Source organism: Macrobrachium nipponense, chromosome 7, assembly GCF_015104395.2.
Source record: "Macrobrachium nipponense isolate FS-2020 chromosome 7, ASM1510439v2, whole genome shotgun sequence".
NCBI lineage: Eukaryota > Metazoa > Arthropoda > Malacostraca > Decapoda > Palaemonidae > Macrobrachium > Macrobrachium nipponense.
Window position 1 is genome coordinate 25076929 of NC_061109.1, and position 20653 is coordinate 25097581.

At 34.9% G+C, this 20653-nt stretch overlaps 2 protein-coding genes across 4 annotated transcripts in view; both read right to left on the reverse strand.

Annotated features, from left to right (window-relative positions):
• Nucleotides 1-438: 438 nt before the first annotated feature.
• LOC135217182 (uncharacterized) lies at nt 439-5166 on the reverse strand. Its single transcript, XM_064252901.1, has 5 exons — nt 4823-5166; nt 3230-3342; nt 2615-2790; nt 956-1060; nt 439-799 (listed from the first exon to the last, which is right to left on the reverse strand). Exons 1-5 carry the CDS (start codon nt 4950-4952, stop codon nt 658-660), a joined length of 666 nt encoding a protein of 221 aa, XP_064108971.1. The 5' UTR covers nt 4953-5166; the 3' UTR covers nt 439-657.
• A 7894-nt stretch (nt 5167-13060) lies between these two features.
• The window catches only part of LOC135217313 (adenylate cyclase type 2-like), a 36920-nt gene continuing 29327 nt past the window's right edge, over nt 13061-20653 (reverse strand). For all 3 annotated transcript variants that reach the window (XM_064253098.1, XM_064253097.1, XM_064253099.1), the window contains exons 17-23: nt 19266-19397; nt 18645-18779; nt 17512-17635; nt 17230-17411; nt 16392-16620; nt 15889-16013; nt 13061-14487 (exon numbers count right to left, since the gene is read on the reverse strand). In XM_064253098.1, the coding sequence (XP_064109168.1) occupies nt 14005-14487; nt 15889-16013; nt 16392-16620; nt 17230-17411; nt 17512-17635; nt 18645-18779; nt 19266-19397 (1410 nt within the window). In that variant the 3' untranslated portion in view covers nt 13061-14004. The remainder of the gene's footprint in view (nt 14488-15888; nt 16014-16391; nt 16621-17229; nt 17412-17511; nt 17636-18644; nt 18780-19265; nt 19398-20653) is intronic.

Consider the following 20653-nt stretch of genomic DNA (forward strand, 5'->3'; position numbering starts at 1 on the left):
CGATATTTACTTGTGTGCATAATGGAATAACAAACACAATACATATAGGTTTAAACTTGGACTTGTTGACAATGCCACTCCTCATTTGTTATAATTTTCAAGGATTCTTGGCTTAGGGAGAGAGAAATAAACTATAATTGTATAAATTAATACCAAGGAGGACCTCTGGACTTTATTATATTGTAGTAGTACGTGTAATGTACTAGTTTCCTGTGAAAGTAATCGTTAAGTAATCGATTACTGATCACCAAAGTAATCGACTATCAAAAATGATGAGTTTTGCCCATCACTAGCCTGCAGTGGATGCTCTTTTCAGGTCAAGAACCTTTAAGCTTTACCCCACAAGAATATTTCCTTATAAATAGTAATTGGATACCACCTAGTTTGTCGGAGATCCTCTAATTGTTTGGTTTTATTGCACATAAGAAAAGTCTGTCGTATAACTTACCACTTGTATTGCATATCATGAACACAGCAATTGTAACTACAAGAATATATAATAAATAAATAATTTAAAAGATCCAAAGTTGTAAATAAATAATTATGATACACTGACAATCTCTCTTCTAAGAGGTGGGTCTTCCTTCTCCATGGATTAAGTTGGACGTTACGGAAGAGTTTTCCTGAGTAAAAGGCTACCGATTCTTCTCGTTTTATCTAGAAGGCGTTAGACATTACATCCAAAACCGAGTTGGGACAGGACGTGTAAATGGCCGCACAGTTGCCGTAGTTTTGGCCATAATATTCAGCTGTCATGTACTCGTCGTAAACGGCATTCGGTTCTGGTTTCACAGAAGCCCTGTAAAATGAAATGCAAAATAAATTCCCACCATACTTGATAGCACAAATTTGCATATAGCATTTAAGGAGACAAAACATTGTGAATTTGCAACGTCGTACAGATATCACGAAGTTGTTACTGGTAATAGCCCACGGTCAACGAAAATAAACTCACGACAAAATGAGGTTGATAATATCACCGTAGAGGCCCTGCTCGAAAGGCGTTTCAGCTATTTCGCAGAGAGTGCGCAGTGTGCATGCGTGTCCATTGTAACCCATGCTGAAAGTAAAAAGTCCACTTTAAATAAGAAGAAGAAGAAAACACACACCTGCGCGCACACTTCTCCGTCTGCCATGATGGCTCAGGCGTGACGGAAAGACACTTGCTCCCTAAATTTAGACAAATAGGAGCAATTAATTATGCTACTCATAAAAGAATAACAGGGTAAACGACATATTTTTGTTTACAGTCCACAAAAAGTACATAAAATGTTTTGTAATTTTAAATCAGTATTAATGTGATGTCAAAATACTAATTAATTTTTTGCGTGCATACGGATAAATTTTTGAGCCACAGTCAACCAACAGTTGCTCCGGCCAAAAGCGGCTGCTTTCCCTGACTGAGGGCAGCCACTCGGCAAACACATTGCCTTTCAATCAATTTTGCCCTTCTCTTAACGCCTGTCCACACGACCGGGCCTGATCGGTGGACCTCCCCTCTAACGGGCACACTTGACGGGCAAACCGTCAAATTGCCCGATGGGTTTTGTAGCAAAATCACCATGGTGGTGCCCGATGGCTTGAGCTTCGACCGTGGGAGACGTATGTTAACCATATACATTTCTTTTACTGAGCCATTCTTTGCACCATATTCTCTTTTTTTTTATCACACACAAAGCAATTATCATGCTACACAATATCTTCTTCTTTGCGGTAGGCACCGTGTTTATCGTACCGCACTGAACACACTACTGGCATCGTCGGGCACGCCCACCTCTCCATCGCCTCACCCGTGTGGACAACATTCACGGATAAGCCTGCCAGAATTTGCCCGTCAACCCCGGAGCATGCAGATCAGGCCCGCTCGTGTGGACAGGCCTTTAGAAAAAAAAAAAAAACTGCCGTATGAAAGCAGCTTTTCTTTTATTCTGTAGCTAAACTAGCCTTTTGTAATAAATGTATCCCATCCAAGCCAGAAGTAAAATCTTGAAAGAGACTATTTGTCATCAAATGAAATGAACGAGTATGTGCAGACTTTTTTATTTTATTTTTTTATCCCGGTGTTGAATCACTGGAAATGCATGCATCCTACAGGCGATGAGATCGACTCAAGTTTTTGACGATGGGCTGCAATGCGTTGGCTACATATCAGGATGTAATTCTATAAACTGTGAAGGTACTTGTGGGGTTTAAGTTTCAAGTGTATGAGTCATTACCATGGTAAAAGGTGATAGTGGGGTCAAAATCTGTGGAGATTAACGATTATTAAATACCACAGTCTATCCAGCCAACCGAAGTAGCAAGATGCTTCTAGTAATGTCAGCAGACTGCTTATTACACCAACATCAGTCAACACCCTTGTTCAAATCCCATCCACTATTTAAAATTTAAATCGCAGTCACCGTAGACCTCCCTCCCCACGCCAGCAAACATCACTGTGGAATTTCACATAATTGGACCTACAAGGACAATGCATAACTGATTGCTATACAAAAACTAATTTTTGTTTACTGAAAAAGAAATATTTTGTTTACTAAAAATGAAATATTTTTCAGGAATGTAAGTCAATCAAACATGATGACAAGAATTAGAAGCAAATTGCTAATCAACTTACTCGTTCAGAAAGTTTTCCATTTGGGAGTAGATGTGCTGGCGTTCGCCTTTGCTGCTCTTGTAGTTTCTTCCACTCACAGTGCTGCTAGTAGGCAGCAAAAACACTAGGGTATTCACCATTTCCATGTCACTCGAGGAGCTAATTGCTTCCAAAGGCACGGTTAAGGTAGACGTTACCTGAGAAGGGAAAATGGTATCTATTAAATTCTACAATAAGAACCTGTTTCTAAAACACAAATCCTTCTTTAAGCCAAACGAATTCTGGGGTGCTGTTAGTTAGGACAGTTATAAATTTAGTGTCCTTGTAATGCTTCTAAAAAATATTATAGGTCATAAATTTTGAAGAAATCTGGAAAAGATTTTACATGTCTGCTAATAAGTAAATTAGACTACTGTAGAGTAATTTTTATAGCGATTATTTTGATTTTTGAAACTTCGTTGATCCTAAAAGCTGAAAGCAATCACAATCACAATCTCCAGATCTACAAATCTTGAAGTGCAACAGATAAAAGAATTAGGAATGTCATTACTTTCAAATAGTTCTAATTATTTCCAAGGCTTTATTCATCACAGAATATTCATCGAGACATGCTAAACATTATTTGTCGCTACTCACTGTAACTTTGCTTCCACTTGGGAATGGGACGAAACGTCTTGCCCTCTTTTTAGCCACTGAGGTTCCGAGGTCGTTCTCTGCCAACCATCTGGGGACATCATTGACTCCCCGGCCTGCGAAGAAAATCCGCCGGTTGTTAACGTACCGTTTATCATTATTATTATAATTATTATTTTAATGTTACACGGCTTTTGAAGTTGTCTGAATAAGAGATAAAGAAATATACCCAGATGAAATTTTTAGCCTTTGAAGTAGCATCGTGTTTACTGAAATACAAATTTACAATCAGAATGAAACTTTTTTTTTTTTCTTCCAGGTAATATCGATGCCATCGGTGTAGTTAACATATTAAGGAAGTACGATCAAAGGAATGGCTGCATAATTTGTCAACCTACAAATAGGTACCGATTAAATGATGTTATTCATCCAATTGTTACTTTCCTGAAATAGACTTGACATTTGGGTACTGCTACTAATGAGGAAGCTTTTTCATTTTTTAGGCCTGAATTCACCGGAATACAGTTCTCAGTCTCAGAGCCATGGGAATTAATGTTCACATCGACAAACAGCAGACGTTTTAGACCATTACTTCTAAGGGTACGTCCTCACTGCAGTAATATACGTAATGAACACATGGTGACAACTTATCTCTTGAATATCACAAACAGGTTGAAAATAAATTCACAGTCGTAAGTGGTGGGGGGAGAACCTTTGGCGAATCCTGGATAATCGTTTGCAACAATGGTTAGAACTACCGGTTCGATAAGTGATTATGGCATGTTTTAAAACCTCGATGATCCAAAACAACGCAAAAATATGATTTAGCTAACAATGAAAATATAATTACACAACTGTCTCATAGAAATAAGGAAATTTTCCCATGAATGCCTTTTACTTTGCCAGATGAATAATTGTGAAAATGGTGTCTTTAATGGTCTATTTTGGGGAATGGTTGTTGTCGTTACCGTTAGATGATGTGAGTTTGCAGCAGGTATCAAAAAGTTTACCTTAATGAACATATTCAGTTTTATTCGTCAGGTTCTATCCTGATTTTCACTTATAAGACATTATGCTGAGAGCGAATTTTTATATACCATGAGTAGAGTAGACCAAAGGATAAACCCATAGAGGGGCTCCCTATTTGGCTAGGTCCTAGTGCACGCGCCTGTCCTGAGATTTTTACTATATTGTTGCCGTCAAGGTCGAAGTACCACTGGAATGGTCTGGAAACTTCAGAAATTAACGATAAGACCAAGCTCTTAATTTCGTGTTGAAAAAAAATGCATCAGGTGAATGAATTTACCAATGAAAGACATGTAACTTGGCTGACAAGGATCATTATCTAAAATATCAAACTTGACAGTATTTTGAGTGAAATATATCCCCTGAGCAGATACTGAAGAGCGGAAAGCAGAAGGCTTGACAATCTGTATGGTGTTTTCACGACTTGACAATCATTCAAGTTAACAGAAATTTTACATATGCCATAGCATTTCTTGTTAAGAATTATTGATATTATCTAACCTTAGCTCTTAAAAACGTGTAAATACACACACACACACACATGGAGTTCGCCGACGCAGTAGTACTTACCTACATCTGTAACCAGAGCAGTTTCCTTGGTCTTGATACACTTCACAAGAGACCAGGCGTGGAAGACAACTAACAACTGTAGTACGAGGGACCACGAGCTTTCGATGGAAGTAATTCCTGAGAATTTCATGGTGATTTTATTTCTCCCTTTGGACAAAGGTTAACAAGAGACTTTATCTCTTTTGTTTTTTTATGAGAAAAGCTTTGGAATACGGAAACCGGTGAGTCAGAAAACCCGAGGTAACGTTTTCTCCAAGTTCAGACGTCTGTTAGGAATACGCCTAGGGAAAGGGAATCACTGAGCTTCGGAAGCGATCCTGCAAGACACTAAATCCAAGACGGACTAGTCGAGTCTTATAAAGGCCCCGATGTAATCAGCGACCTAAAGGTAATTGCTCCTTTGACAAGAGAAATGTCTTCAAGAAATTAACGGTAATGAGCATCATTACCCTCGACCAAGTGAACGGACCTACATTTGTGACCTACTAAGATGTCCACTGCCTCAACGTTTTCACGGATGCTTTGTCGTTTTCCTTCTTCATCGTGTCGATATTTCAGTAATTATAATTTATTCTTCATCATGCCAATAATCTAGCCATTATAACTTAAGATTTATGACATTAATATTCATTCGAGCCATCTGTAGTGGGCATTACTATTCGAGACTGGAACAAATATTCGTGAATCTCTTCTGAAACACAGGTGGAGTCCAGTGGCAAAGCTGGGCTTCCATCAGTGGGGGTCCCTAGTTGGGACCAATATATAATTGGGGGTGGGGGGGGGCGCAAAGAAAATTACACAAAACTAATGTACCAATCCTGTTATAGTAAAATGTACTATTCATGAATGTATAGCATATCCATGTGAATGAAGGAAAATAATAGTAGTAGGATTAGTAAAGCTGTGGTTAAAAGTCGCTTTCGTAGGACATTATCGCTAGGGCGAGAATATCTGCTTTTGACCGACAAACGGCAAACGGGTTAAAGTTAAAAAAAAATAAAGTCAACGTGGGGGACCAAAGCATGGGCGCCCGCATATAAGGGCAAGAGGGGGAACTTTTCCCCCACCCCCCTGAAATCCTAATATATATATATATATATATATATATATATATATATATATATATATATATATATATATATATATACACATATATATATGCATATTCACATGCATATATATACATGTATATATATACTATATATCTATGTATATATTAATATATATGTATATATATATATCATACATCTATGTATTATTTATATATGCATATTACTTATGTACATATCTATATAATACAATTATAAATATAATTCTATATAATATTGTAATTTATATTGTAATCTGCATATACTATGCATATATACATGTATACATATATATATATATATATATATATATATATATATATATATATATATATATATATGCATATACTATAGATATATATATACATGTATAAATTATACATACATAAGTATATATATATGTATATATATATATATATATATATATATTATACATATATATATATATATATATATATATATATATATATATATATATATATACGTATATATATATAATATGCAGTGGAAATGCGATGCCAATAATTTAAGCGAAGGCAAGATGCAATAAAGATAAAATACAGTAAGTTACACTGACTTTTTTTCATTAGTTCCATAATTGCTCAGCTAAATTCAAATATTTCTGGAAAGAACAATGCAGTTATATACTGTACACAAATATTATACAACACATAATGCAACCTTTAATTTACTTAAACAGAAGGAGTATATTGTGAAATGGAAGGAAAACGAAGTGATGTAGTTAAATGGAGCTAAATAAAGGTTATACACACACACACACACACACATATATATATATATATATATATATATATATATATATATATATATATGTATATATATCATGTATATATATGAATAGTATATGCTACACATATATAATATATTATTATATAGTTATATTAATATAATTATGTATATATATATATGCATATCTATATACTATAATATATATATTAATGTATTATATATAATATATATATAGATATATATAATATAATTAGATATATGATATATAATATTATATAATATACTATTATATTATTGTATAATATTATGTATATATTTACTGTATTTATGTATGTTCATGAATATATATATTATATGCATATATATACATTCTAATATATAATTATATTATTTATATTTAATGTTATGTTATTTATATGTATTTTAATATTATATATTATATATAATATATATTATATATATATATATATATATATATATAATATTATAATATAAAAATAATATTATAATAATTATATATATATCTTCGTATCCAACCCTAAGTAAAGTGTCCTGAATACTGGATGCTTAATAAAGAATCCTCTCAGCTGTTAAATTCAGTGGTTATGGCATAAGAATATCCCATCTTCTATGAGGGATCTGACACTTCACTCCATAGAAGATTTAGATATTCAACAACTTTGAGAGAGAGAGAATTGAAAGAGCTCCTTTGTTAAAGTTCAAATTTACCTTTAATTTTCTGATTCACTAGCAGAATTATTTGTTAGATATCTTTGTCTCTCTGTTAAATACCAAACAATGTCTTTACAGTATGGCTTCAATTACTGAACATCTGAGAGAGAGATAAATTTAAATAGCTCCTTTGTTAAAGTTCAAATTTACCTTTAATTCTGTGATTCACCATCAGAATAATTTAGCACAGATCTCTCTCTCTCTCTCTCTCTTTACAGTAAGGCTTCAATTACTCAACATCCGAGAGAGAGAGAGAGAAAAATTTAAATTGCTTATTTGTTAAAGTCCAAATTTACCTTAAATTCTCTGATTCACCTTCAGAATAATTTAGTACAGATCTCTCTCTTTCTCTCTCTCTCTCTCTGTTAAATGCCGAATAATGTCTTTGCAGTAAGGCTTCAATTACTCAAACGCTGAGAGAGGGAGTTAGCTCCTTTGTTAAAGTCCAAATTTACCTTTAATTCTCTCATTCACCATCAGAATCAATTACTACAGGTCTCTCTCTCTCTCACACACACACATTTGATGAGCTATTGAAATCTTAACGCAAAAACATTATTTGGCCCTTAACTGAAAGAGAGGGAGAGAGATCTGTAATGAATGATTGTGATGGTGAATCAGAGAATTAAAGGTAAATTTGGGCTTCAACAAAGAAGCTATTTAAATTCTCCCCCCACCCCAACTGGAAAAAGCCAAATAATGTATTTACATTAAGGCTTCAATAACTCAACAACTATTGGGGCTTACAGTACTTACAATTAATGAAAACAAAACTTCGTCATAAATAAAATTATTTGGTCTCTAATAGAGCATTTCAGCATTTGCACTCTTGTTATGCAGCTGTATTATTTTTCATGTGAGTCATTTTAATATAAAAGAATTAACATTCCAAGTTTTATTTACCCATGAATTTTTTAGAGGAAAAGCTGCAGTTTGCTTTCTTAGTCGGAATTTAATTATTTATAGTGATTTATTCCACAATCGTAAATAAACATCTCAGTATATGGAAATTTCTTCCTCAAAATATCAAGGGTTTGAAGCGCCATATATTACTAGTGTCATCGTTTATGATATCTCATGATATGAGTGATTTCTAGGCTTCATTATCATTCAGATGACTAAGCTATGCTATGCCTATTTCGACAATCTTGCCATAATCTGTGCATTGAAGCCCAATGGCAAGAAGTCTGGACACGATAAAAGCCGGAAACGGGTCACATTTGAAACTTCCCGTAAGGCTGCGAATTTCAACAAAATCGGAGATGAAATATATATATATATATAATAGTATATATATATATATATCTATATAATAGTCTATCTATATCATGATATAATATAAAAAAAATTTGCCCCCCTCTTGGATAATCTGCTGCGGGCACCCATGGACCAAAGCATCTGACAGGGACCCCTGGAGGCCACCCTGGGACCCCCATAGCGACGCCAATGGTAGAGTCTGCTCGGCATGAAATCAGGTTCCGCACGGAGTTGTTTCTTGAAAGAAATAGGTGACTCCGTGATGTGGACAAAATATATTTTGAAATTATGAAAATCAGGTTAATATTTGCTTGTTTTACACACACACACACACACACACACACACACACACCCCACATATATATATATATATATATATATATATATATATATAATATATATAATAATTATATATATTTAATTATATATATATGTGTGTGTATGTATATATCTAAATAAATATTATATATATATATTATAAATATAATTATAATATATATATATATATATATATACATCGAGCTACAAACGTCCTTTAATATCCAATTGGCTCTACTTCGAAATTAGAATATTTTCATATATGTTAACTGAAGGAGAATTTTTTAGCTGATGATAATTTCGTCCTCTTGTGGGATCGAACAAGCGCCCAGCTTACAAAGGAGAAATCAGGACTTCAGTGACGTTATCAACTGGGAAAACACTGGTTCGAACCCACTAGAGGACGAAATTATTATCAACTAAAAAATTCCCCTAAGGTTAACATCTATGAAAATATGTTATTTCCGAGGTAGAGCCAATTGGATATTAAAGGACGTTTGTAGCTCGATGTATACATGTGAATCATGGCGATGTGATAAATTTATGCTTGTATATATATAAAATATATGAAGTTTTTCTTCTAAACAATTCTGGTCAAAAGTAGAAAATTGTGGCAGGCAGCTTAAAACTGAAGAGATATTGTAAAGTGTTTACCAAAGACTCAAGAACTTAATTAGATATAAGAATTAGCTAGTTGCTTGCTGTTATGTATGAACAAAAAGAAGGTAGCGTGCAAGAGTCTTATATATATATATATATATATATATATATATATATATATATATATATATATATATATATATATATATATATCTATATATATATATATATATATATATATATATATATATATATATATATATATATATTATATATATATATATAATATATATATATATATATATATATATACATATATATATATATATCTATATATATATATATCATATATATATATATATATATATAATACGAGATCGTATTGTCAATCTAGTTATCATTTTGGTAACGATGGGCCAAGAGCGGCCGACAACTGGTAATTGGTAACACTTTCTCTCTCTCTCTCTCTCTCTCTCTCTCTCTCTCTCTCTCTCTCTCGATCCTCAATAACTCTCTCGACATACCTCCATTATCTAGGTCATCAAATCAGAGTCGTGAATTACAAAAATATGCATTTATTTAAAAGCAAAGTGTTAACTGAATAACTCAGATTCTTAACAGAATTATTAAATGAAATGTTAAACCCAAAGTCCAAATAACCCAGATAACCCTCAGTAATTAATCTAACACCAACATTAGTTTAGCCATAACACTTGGCACAGTCAACATAGTAATTAAGTCAATACACCATTTCTCCAATGAACAATTCCCACTCTTCTCCAGAAACATTTCCCCTCTTTACCAAAATCGCTTGTTAGAAGACAGGAGAACACTCTGGTAAGCACAAAAGTATAATCAAAAGATCATATAAATAGAATATCTCTGAAATAAATATTCAAATACAATCCAGCCACACTTTGGCCAAAATAGATATAATAACACTCACCCATTCAGCCAGTATGCACTGTCACTTAACAAAAACACTGTTCACAGAAGCCATCCTGGCCCTGCCTTCTCTTTGTAATAGTCTTCCCTTCATTGCAATACAACACTCTCATATGTAGGGGGAAAAGTGCACACATATGTACGAACCCACATTCAATGTTCACGCCCCCAAACTGCTTGAGACCAGTTTCAAAGTCACGTCTACATCAAGCTCTCATAGCAACAGGACAAGGCACTGATTTGCTAAGACAGCAGTTTTGATCACAACACCTCAAAAAAGATGCGTTAGCATTCCTAAGCTGTCACTCGAACACTCTGTCTCCAGGGAAGTTAAATTACTGATTCTCTACATTCTAAGAAATGTCATAGGATATCACATAATATATTATTTAAAATATCTCATAGCAAATTCCCCTCTTTATGTTACATATATATATATATATATATATATATATATATATATATATATATATATATAATATATATATGTAACATAAAGAGGGGAATATAACAATTTATGTTAATCTTGCTGGACAAGTTTGTAATTTGTGTATTTTTGTTTTTTATAGCCTTGAAAATGAAGACCATGGTCTTGACACGTTGGCAACAATTAAGCAACCCAATGTATTGAGCTGTTTGCTTTTTCACCTGCTACATGATGGGGACTAGCCTCGACCTCTTATTGGATGAGATATATATATATATACATATATATATATATATATATATATATATATATATATATATATATATATATCGAGCTACAATGTCCTTTAATATCTAATTCGCTCTACCTCGGAATTAATATATTTTCATATATGCTTAACCGAAGGGGAATTTTTCTCGATAATAGACTTGCCTGGACGCGGTGGTGTAGTAGGTAAAAGCTTCACTGACGTTCCTGGATTTGAAAGGCTCCATGGGTTCGCGCCCCGGGCCAGGCAAGTCTATTATCGAGAAAAATTCCCCTTCGGTTAAGCATATATGAAAATATATTAATTCCGAGGTAGAGCGAATTAGATATTAAAGGACATTGTAGCTCGATATATATATATATATATATATATATATATATATATATATATATATATATGTAGTATGATATATATATATATAGTCACAAACGTCATATCTTGGCATTTATTTCATTTTATTTTCCTTTCCTCTAATAATTTAGAAGTTTGAGAGTAACATAGAATTTTGGAAAAGAGTCTAGAGTTTTGGGAAATAAGAAAGTAAAGTTGTTTTTGAAAAACTCGTACCTTTTGCCCATATCATAAAGAAGTCCCCAGAGGAGACTACGACATGCCCCCTTTGTAATTTTAGGAATAATAGGACGGACCACCCAGGTCATTTTAGGATTTCTCATCTGACTTAATGAGGAAGCCAAGCGGGTTAACCCTTTTCGAAGAATACCCAGGCTCATTAGCGGTCAATCATTAGGGTGTGGCCTTTATAACAGTCCTCACCTTTTTGTGCCCGTTAGCACCTGCTACTTGCTGGGTCCTGAGGAATTGACAAGAAGTCCGCACCTTGACGGCCTTTGACGCTGCACCTTTGGGGAAGGTGGGCATACATACATACCATCACTGATGATCCTCTGCGCCATGAAATTATAACTAGAAGTGCATCTCCTCCTCCCGGGTTGGGACTGATTGCAGCGCCAACTTCCATTGAAGTTTCTGCTCTACACATTCTGGCTCTGTTTCTCCACATATCTCGTCCCGTCTAAGGTAAAGTGAATGGAAGTTGTATGTCAGCCTTGCCATATTCTCATCCTTTGTTACTTGCTGTTTTGCTATTCTCCAAACCCCTACCCTTGCAATGTCCCTTCGAGATTTCTGCTGTGTGACCTCCAGCAAACCTTCAAATGTAAATCAGTGGAGCACCAATTAATGTAACGTTACCCACGATTGCAGTGAAAGAGTTGAGTGATATATGTAGAGTACTTTCTAAAGTATGATTGTTTTGCTTGGTGTTTTCCCATTTAATTTCACTCATCATCCCCTCGTGTGCTACAACGATCCCTGCTTTGCAGATTCGTTCATGAGTGCCCTGGGAGTGTGTCTTCAGTAGATTAATGGCACCACTCAATTGACATTGCCGGTGCCGTATCTGATCAAGTGTTCTCGGAATCCAGTGTGGAGAGTGTGCTACAGTTTTCCCTTGTAAGCAACTTGATCCTTTTCAATTTTGACTTTATGAATTGAACATGGGACATTGTTTTGTGTTTGTTACCTGTTACAGTCACTGAGAATATCACAAAGCTCTGTTGTTAGCCCTACATATTTCGTCTGATCCGTTTTAGTGAATTATAATATGTTGATAATTTCACTAAGGAACTTTATTTTCTATTCACTGGTAGGTGGCGAACTTTACTCATATTGCACTCTGCTCCTAGGTCCAAATTACAGCACCCATTTCCATTACCCCCGTCAGCCGCCACGTGAAATACACACACATTTATATATATATATATATATATATATATATATATATATATATATATATATATATATATTCCAGGAATAATTAAACAAACTTAATGACAGATTAATGCCCATACATGTTACCGGTGTACGAGTGATCTGGACTGTAGCTTTGTCAGTAATATAATACACATCTATTGACCATGGGTAATTATAATTAAAAATCCTTATAGCAAGTACATATCATTCGCTAGCTCTATTGCAGGCTAAATAAATAATATTATGTATAACATAATACAATGTCTATTACTAGTCATAACTGAGAGTAAAATAATTTTATGTGAACGATGATAATTCTTATGCCTTAAAAAAGAAAGAATTTCTATTACACGCGTAAAAATGAGTGCATGAAAAAGACAGCAATATTTATATTACTGTCAGCGTCTTTCAGAGAAGTCGTTCTTATAATCATGTACTTTTTTTTTATTGTTGTTTTCCGGTATAAAATTCTTAAGACTCGTTTTGCACCGAAGATAAACAGTTTGTCTAACATTCAGTTTTCGGGAATTACAACTTAGCAGTTTTTTTACGAATTTCTAACGGGACGAGGAACCTAATGCCTTTTCCTGGCCCCGGCCCAAAGAAAACAAGTAAAAGGAAAAACGAGCGTTTCTATTATCACAATCATAATTATCAATCGTCCCAGAGGATCACAGTCGGACAGCCACGTTTTCCCCTTCATCTGTGGCATCAACCCGGGATTTATTCTCATTTCCAAGTCATTGTGATTTTCCAGTAACTTTTGCCTCATCCATAACACCAGGAGAAGAAGAAATGCATGATACATCCTCATGGAGATGGTTCTCAGAGACCCCGTTAGGAGCATGGTGAACGCCTTTCGAGTAGCCGTTACCTACGAGGGATTGCTGAACGGGGTCCATGGAGTGGTCACGCACCACAGGCAATTCTATGTGATCTGTTGTTTCGGTATATGTAGGCGGTTTGGGTTCAGCAGCCGTGAGAGTGGCAATACTATGCCCCAGAAGTTTTCCTCTCTCTTCTTCTACCGGTGATGATGATAACTGGAAACGGTGATTCGCACCATCCGTAGAATGACAGTCGTTGCTAGAACGAAGCGAACTGCAAGGAGACGGTTGTCCTCTGATTCTAACGATGAATCATCCTTGAGTTTCTTAATCACCTTTAACACTGTACTAGAGTCAATCTGAGGTATAGAATTCCTTCCTTTGCTCAGCTCAAGGCTTCCACGGCGAGGATTCATAAGGATTTTCAGGGAATTCAAACTTAGTTGACTGCTTCTTCTTTTTTCGCGTCTTTCCAGGCTATATTGATCCTCACTATGGCAATAATAGAAACTGTTGATATCATTACTATTCGAAAATGTTGGAGTTTCCTCCGAATGCGGTACATTGGCTGGATTTACAAAGTAGGTTACCATGGGACCTTTCCCTTTGACGTAGATCTCCCCACGACATTCAACGCTCCATCCTAGCTCTTGCAAGATCTTCGCTACTTCCGTAGTAACCTGTTGCGAAAAGCAATACAAACATTGTTAGTTTCGTTTTGTTACGTGTTCATAAACAGTGAACAGTGATAATGAAATTTAGAGAAGGGAAGAAACTTGAGTCATGTTCAGTGGTTTTCCAGTCTTCGGTCTTTATACATCCGTGATCTTTATAAGTCTAAGTTGATTATAAAGATAGCTGTTAGGTTGAATTCACGCTACTTTGTTTTTCATGTCACTCCAAAACATCAGTCTTTGGTAAAATGAGATTTTAGCTGTTTTGTTCTAAGCAAAACATAGAGTTATCACTGTGCTAAATGATGGCACCAAAGGGCATGATGTGATTAAAAAAATATATGTTAAATGGAATGGAATAAAAGAACATAATTATTTGCAAATTATTGCAAGGGTCTCACTCACATTAACTATTTGTGGTACTGTGGTCAAGACTATATGATTTTAAAAGACCAGAGAAATGTGATCAATTACATCGAAACTGATCAAATGAGCATTGGAAAAAATGTGAACTTACAAATAGAGTAAGAGTAAAAGTACAACAAGAATAATGGTATAAGAATCAAATATGAGAACAGTTAGGTCTAAAATGTAGATTTTTATCATGATAATCGAAGTACGGGAAAACAAAGAAAATAAAAATGACACTTTTTGATAAAGTCGAATTCTTTATTTAACTGGCTTAGAAAAGGGGAAAGTATGAAATTGCTTGATCATCTGAATGCTGAAGTTGATGAAGAGAAGAGAGGTTAGTAAGTTTGCCTAATTGCCTTTTTTGATTGATAATAATAACAATAATGAAAAGCTACGTATGTGCTCTGAAAATGGCTCCATTTTTGCAGAGATAAGCTTCAAAGTGAGAGAAGAATTTGGCAGGTTTTGTGTTAGTACGAAACAGTACAAAGACCAAGCTATAAGATGTAATGGTGGAAAGAAAAGGAAATAAGAACGTGTAGAGAGAGGCTAAGAGAAAAATGGCGAAGGTTACAGATAAAATGTAAGCAAGACCTTAGGAAGAGAGTAAACTGGGAAAGACTGATTGCTTGGAGTTGTAAGGATTTCTATGCGCTGCTGATGCTCTAGTCACTAGTGTAACTGTAATAAGAGGTTTCAAAGCAATAAATAATGTTTAACCAATGATTTCAGTCTTGCTTTTTCACTCAAAGGATACGTGTGGTACTGACTTCCGCCTTTGTTTCTAAGACCATCCCACAAAAGGTAGAGCTGCTCGTTGCTAAAACTATGTCGATTTTAACATTGAAATAGAAATGATTTCGCGGAACCTCCCCTTCTCTCTCTCTCTCTCTCTCTCTCTCTCTCTCTTCTCTTCCTCTCCTCTCTCCTCTCTCTCTCTCTCTCTCTCTCTCTCTCTCTCTCTCACGAAAACAGAAATGGGACTAAACTCACGTGAATCTTTCCCTCTTCCCCCGTATAGTCCATTCTTGAGGCAACATTAACTGTGTTCCCCCAGATGTCATACATGGGTTTATGAGCGCCAACCACTCCCGCAATCACAGGTCCAACGTCGATTCCTAAAGGGAAAAGAACGAAGATGAAGCCAGCGTATCCTCTGGTGACAAAATCTCAGGGAAAAAGAAGGAAAATAACGACTAAAAAATAATAAACATAAGAACATGAACAGAGAAAAGTTACTATTTCAATAAGTCCAAAGACTGACTAAAATGAGCATTACATTACAATAGGTAACGAGATACAAACATACAGTGTTACTTAAAATTAAGGTATAGGAAGATTGTGCTCATATTTACCGCAATAACAGTGAAGAAATTGCATGAGAGAGAGAGAGAGAGAGAGAGAGAGAGAGAGAGAGAGAGGTGTAAAAAGATCAGAGTTCGAAGACATCGTAAACTGTGCATGGTAACCAGTTAAAAACGAAGAGATGTGCTGACCGACTCTGAGTTTGAAATCCTGGAGATCCTCAGCGTTGATTTTCTGGAGCTTCTCAAACATGGCTGCTGCGAATTTCGTAATAGTGGCCACATTTTCCTTTTTGTCCCTCTCTTGAAAATCGGACTCATTACTGTACCTTCGACCTGGCTGCAGACCACAGGCTGCCATGTAAGTGCTTCCAACAACTTTAATTTTTTCCATTGTTAAAAATTCCGCGTTGTATGTCAGCTGTGGAGATATAGAAAAAAACTTTATTCCACAGACATTTTTCGTCTCCGGAGGTCTGTGAGCTATTTTGATTTATGAAGTATGGGAATGCTGTCATAAACTGAAGCAAGTGATACTAGTTTGTATGTTATGTATTATTATTATTATTATTATTATTATTATTATTATTATTATTATTATTATTATTATTATTATTATTATTCAGAAGATGAAACCTATTCATATGGAGCAAGCCTACATGGGCCATTGACTAGAAATTCAAGCTTCCAAAGAAGACGGTGTTCATTAGGAAGAAATTAAAGTTAAGTATATCTTAGTTTAACCAGACCACAGAGCTGATAAACAGCTCTCCCAGGGCTGGCCCGAAGGATTAGATTTTTATATAAATTACTTGGCCCACTTCTTTTGACTGAAATAAACTTGTGATAGAGTGACCAGGATATCCTTGGAGGTAATAACTAAACCCTACGAGTGCACAAAAAATGACAAAAATAAATAAAACTACTTTTCGTTACGACTTCCCAGACAAATATTCATTTAGGCTATTCATTTTGCCAGAACAGATTTCTTGGATTATATCATTCCCAAAGCGTCCTCCCTAGATCTCACCATGTCAAAGTCGGAGATGATTTCATTGAGAACTCTGAGGCACATCTTTCCTTCCTCGTTCATTTCGTTTTCCTTATAAAATTCGCTGTAATTGGGAATCGAGGCGAACACGACCCCGACGTGATGGTAAGATTCGTGGTACAATTCGTCCATCACGTTTTGCCGATTCAGGTACATGTCAGCTGAAGGGCGGAAATAAAAATGGACGCGTAAGTTGCATTGAAAGATTTACGAATATCAACGCGTATTACATTCCTATGCGTGTGTTTGCAAAGGACTTACCGACATGAAGCGGGAGAATGTTTTGAAGAAGTAACTTGTTAGCAAAGTGTGTTGTTTGGGCCTCATTCTGTTCCTCTTCGAGGTTCTGCTTCCACTGGAAATCCAGTCTCATGACGTACTCCATCTGCAAAGCAATCATTAATGATGGGTATTGTGATGATTCAATTCGAGTTAGTACGAAAACTGTTCTAACGTATACACACATGCATCTTCCTCGACATATCTATTAAAAGCATGGATGTGGTAGTAACCAGTCTCGTTTTTTCTCATAAAGCCAGCCCCCTGTGTGTTTGTGTGCTTCTCTTGGTATTTCAAATTCTGAGAGATATTTTGATTTAACTTCTCATTTGCATTTCAGTTGTTGTTGCTTTGAACTGGCTAATGGCTTCATCAGTTCTTTGGAATTCTGCTCATAAGTCTAAATGAGCGTTTTCTTTTGTCTTCCATCTTGAAGGGCTAGTCTCAAAAGGAAATCTCTCCAACAACACTGCCCTCACCCATTCGCCTCTCTCTCTATGATATAAGGTGGCTCTCTCCTCTCTCTCTCTCTCTCTCTCTCTCTCTCTCTCTCTCTCTCTCTTGCAGATACTGTTATCGCCACTGCCTCGTTTAACATGAGTTCCTTTCTTATCAGGCAGCAACTTAGCACAAGACACACCACACACTTTTCGAGATCAGGTTCGTAACTGTTTCTCGTCCTCTGTCTGTCACTTTCCCTATTCCTTTGAATAGCTCTTTTTCCCAATGTCAATTTAAATGGCTTTTTTTAATCTGACTTACTCTGCTTCCCATTTTTTAATCCTTGAAGTGGGGCTAAGTAGAGGCTGTTTACCTATAACATTTTTTTTTAGAAATAAAGTCAACAGACGATAAGGAACTTCGCCAAGATGAAGGAAAAATATGGGAGTTTTTAGTGTAGTAACGGCAGAGACACGGTTAACATAGAAAAATAATCTAAAGAGGAAAATCGAATACCTTGCAGATAGCAGATCACTGACGATGCTAAAATCACCTTATCGTAAAAAGTAGGAAGTTTAAGATTCTTTATTATAAAGAAACTTGTTTTTATTTACTTGTCGTATATGTAATAAAAAAAATCGAAAGGTATCTTTTCAGACAATTTGCGTTCTTACCTGTCTGTCCATGACATGAAGCACCAAAAGGATCATGAGGACCACCAGAAAATTCCCAGTTTCGGGACTGAGAGTGCGACTGACTACTACCGGATGAGGGCAGACATCTTCCATGTTCGTGTGAGCATAAAGATCCTGGGCACGACATAAAGTGATTAACAGTGAGATTTTTTCCAAGTTCCAACAATATTTCACAGGATGATTGGATGTACACAACAACAGAACTTTACGAATATGACCAATTATACGTTCATTTCAGTCTGATGAGTCTACATTCCAGACAGTTATGCAAATGGATTATTTTAATATAAAATAAGTCTAAAATGCGTGAAAAAATGCAATTCCTTTCATTTTCATTGGTCATAAGGCCAAATAACAAAGCATTTTGGGGGAGAAAGGCGACTGAAATGGTAAGAGTATACATACATCTCATCTCCTGTATCACCACCATCACTAATAATCTAAAAAAGACAAGGAATAACATACTTTTCTAAAATCTAATGTAACTATATTTGAAGGAATTTTATCACATCTATACAAAAGAGTTATGCTCATGGAAACGTAAAGAACGAACTGGTCAAAGAATGAGAAACAAATGAAGCCTGTAACTCGGGTACCTACCTGGGCGTAATAAAAAACAAAGTATCCGTACACGGCACCAGATAAGACGTATACTGATAGTTTTATGACGAAGTGCATCCTGAAGAAGGACCAAGCAACAAGAAGAGTCAAGATGCAGCTGTATGTGAAATACTGCGAGAGGAAAGAGTTATCATTTCATTGTCTCAAACAGCTGTTAACATAACTTGAAGAAGACACCATAACGTGACATGAAATCATTGAATAGACTACATTAAGACTATTACCTATATATATATATATATATATATATATATATATATAATATATATATTATTGATATATTATACATATATATACTATATATATATATATATAATATATACTATGTATATATATATATATATATATATATATATATAATATATATATATGTATATATATATATATATAATATATATATATATATATATATATATATATATTATATATATATATATATATATAAAGGTTTCCGCCACGAAGGAAAATAATGAAAAGCGAGATAGCCAAGCACTTTCGGTCTAGTGCGACCCTTTACTCAGGCCTGAGTAAAGGGTCGCACTAGACCGACAGTGCTTGGCTATCTCGCTTTTCATTTTTTTCCTTCGTGGCAAAAACATTTATTTATACATAGCATCACGTTTTATATACTTCCTGATCAAGTTATTCATAATAATTATAAATATCTATATATATATATATATATATATATATATATATCTATATATATATATATACATATACAGGATCTTTCCCAGATAGTCCACCCAGCAGGGGTTTTCTAGGGTCATTATTTAGGACTAATATTATTATATATATATATATAATATATATATATATATATATTTATATACATATACAGTTCTTTCCCCAGATGTCACCCAGCAGGGATTTTCTAGGGTCGTTATTTAGGACTAATATTTCTTGGGGTTCATTATCTTTATGATATTTACTGCCCTTTGTTTATGTTTTGACGGTCATAGCCAACGGGCTCGTACTGAACACGCCGTAAAGGTGGATACATTCCGGGCTAAAACTCGTAATGTCACCATCTAGGAGAGATCATATATATATTTTTTAATTTTATTTGGACCCCTGGATAAGTAAAATGTTCAAGAAGGATCTTAAAGGTAAAATCACTGACTTAATGACTAATTAGTTTCCTTATATATATCTTATAAGTATTCGTTTGTTTAATATATTTTATTGAAAAGTGTTCACTTTGCATATTATTGTTATTGTTTACCAAAAAGAGAATTATTGAATTGTTGTACCTTTATAATCATATTGAATTAGCTTTTTCTTTCCGTTATTTTTTTTCAGTCTCTTACTATGTATAATCTTTTAATTGACCCTTCTCTGCTTTCGGGCAGCTGGGCTTAGTCTTT

What these genes read in the sequence shown, in the direction of transcription:
- LOC135217182 (XM_064252901.1), bottom strand. Translation starts at nt 4,952, where the DNA reads ATGAAATTCTCAGGAATTACTTCCATCGAAAGCTCGTGGTCCCTCGTA. An exon ending in TGCTCTGGTTACAGATGTAG is followed by an intron (nt 3,343 to 4,822) that starts GTAAGTACTACT and finishes TTTTCTTCGCAG; the next exon opens with GCCGGGGAGTCAATGATGTC. An exon ending in ATTATCAACCTCATTTTGTC is followed by an intron (nt 800 to 955) that starts GTGAGTTTATTT and finishes TTCATTTTACAG; the next exon opens with GGCTTCTGTGAAACCAGAAC.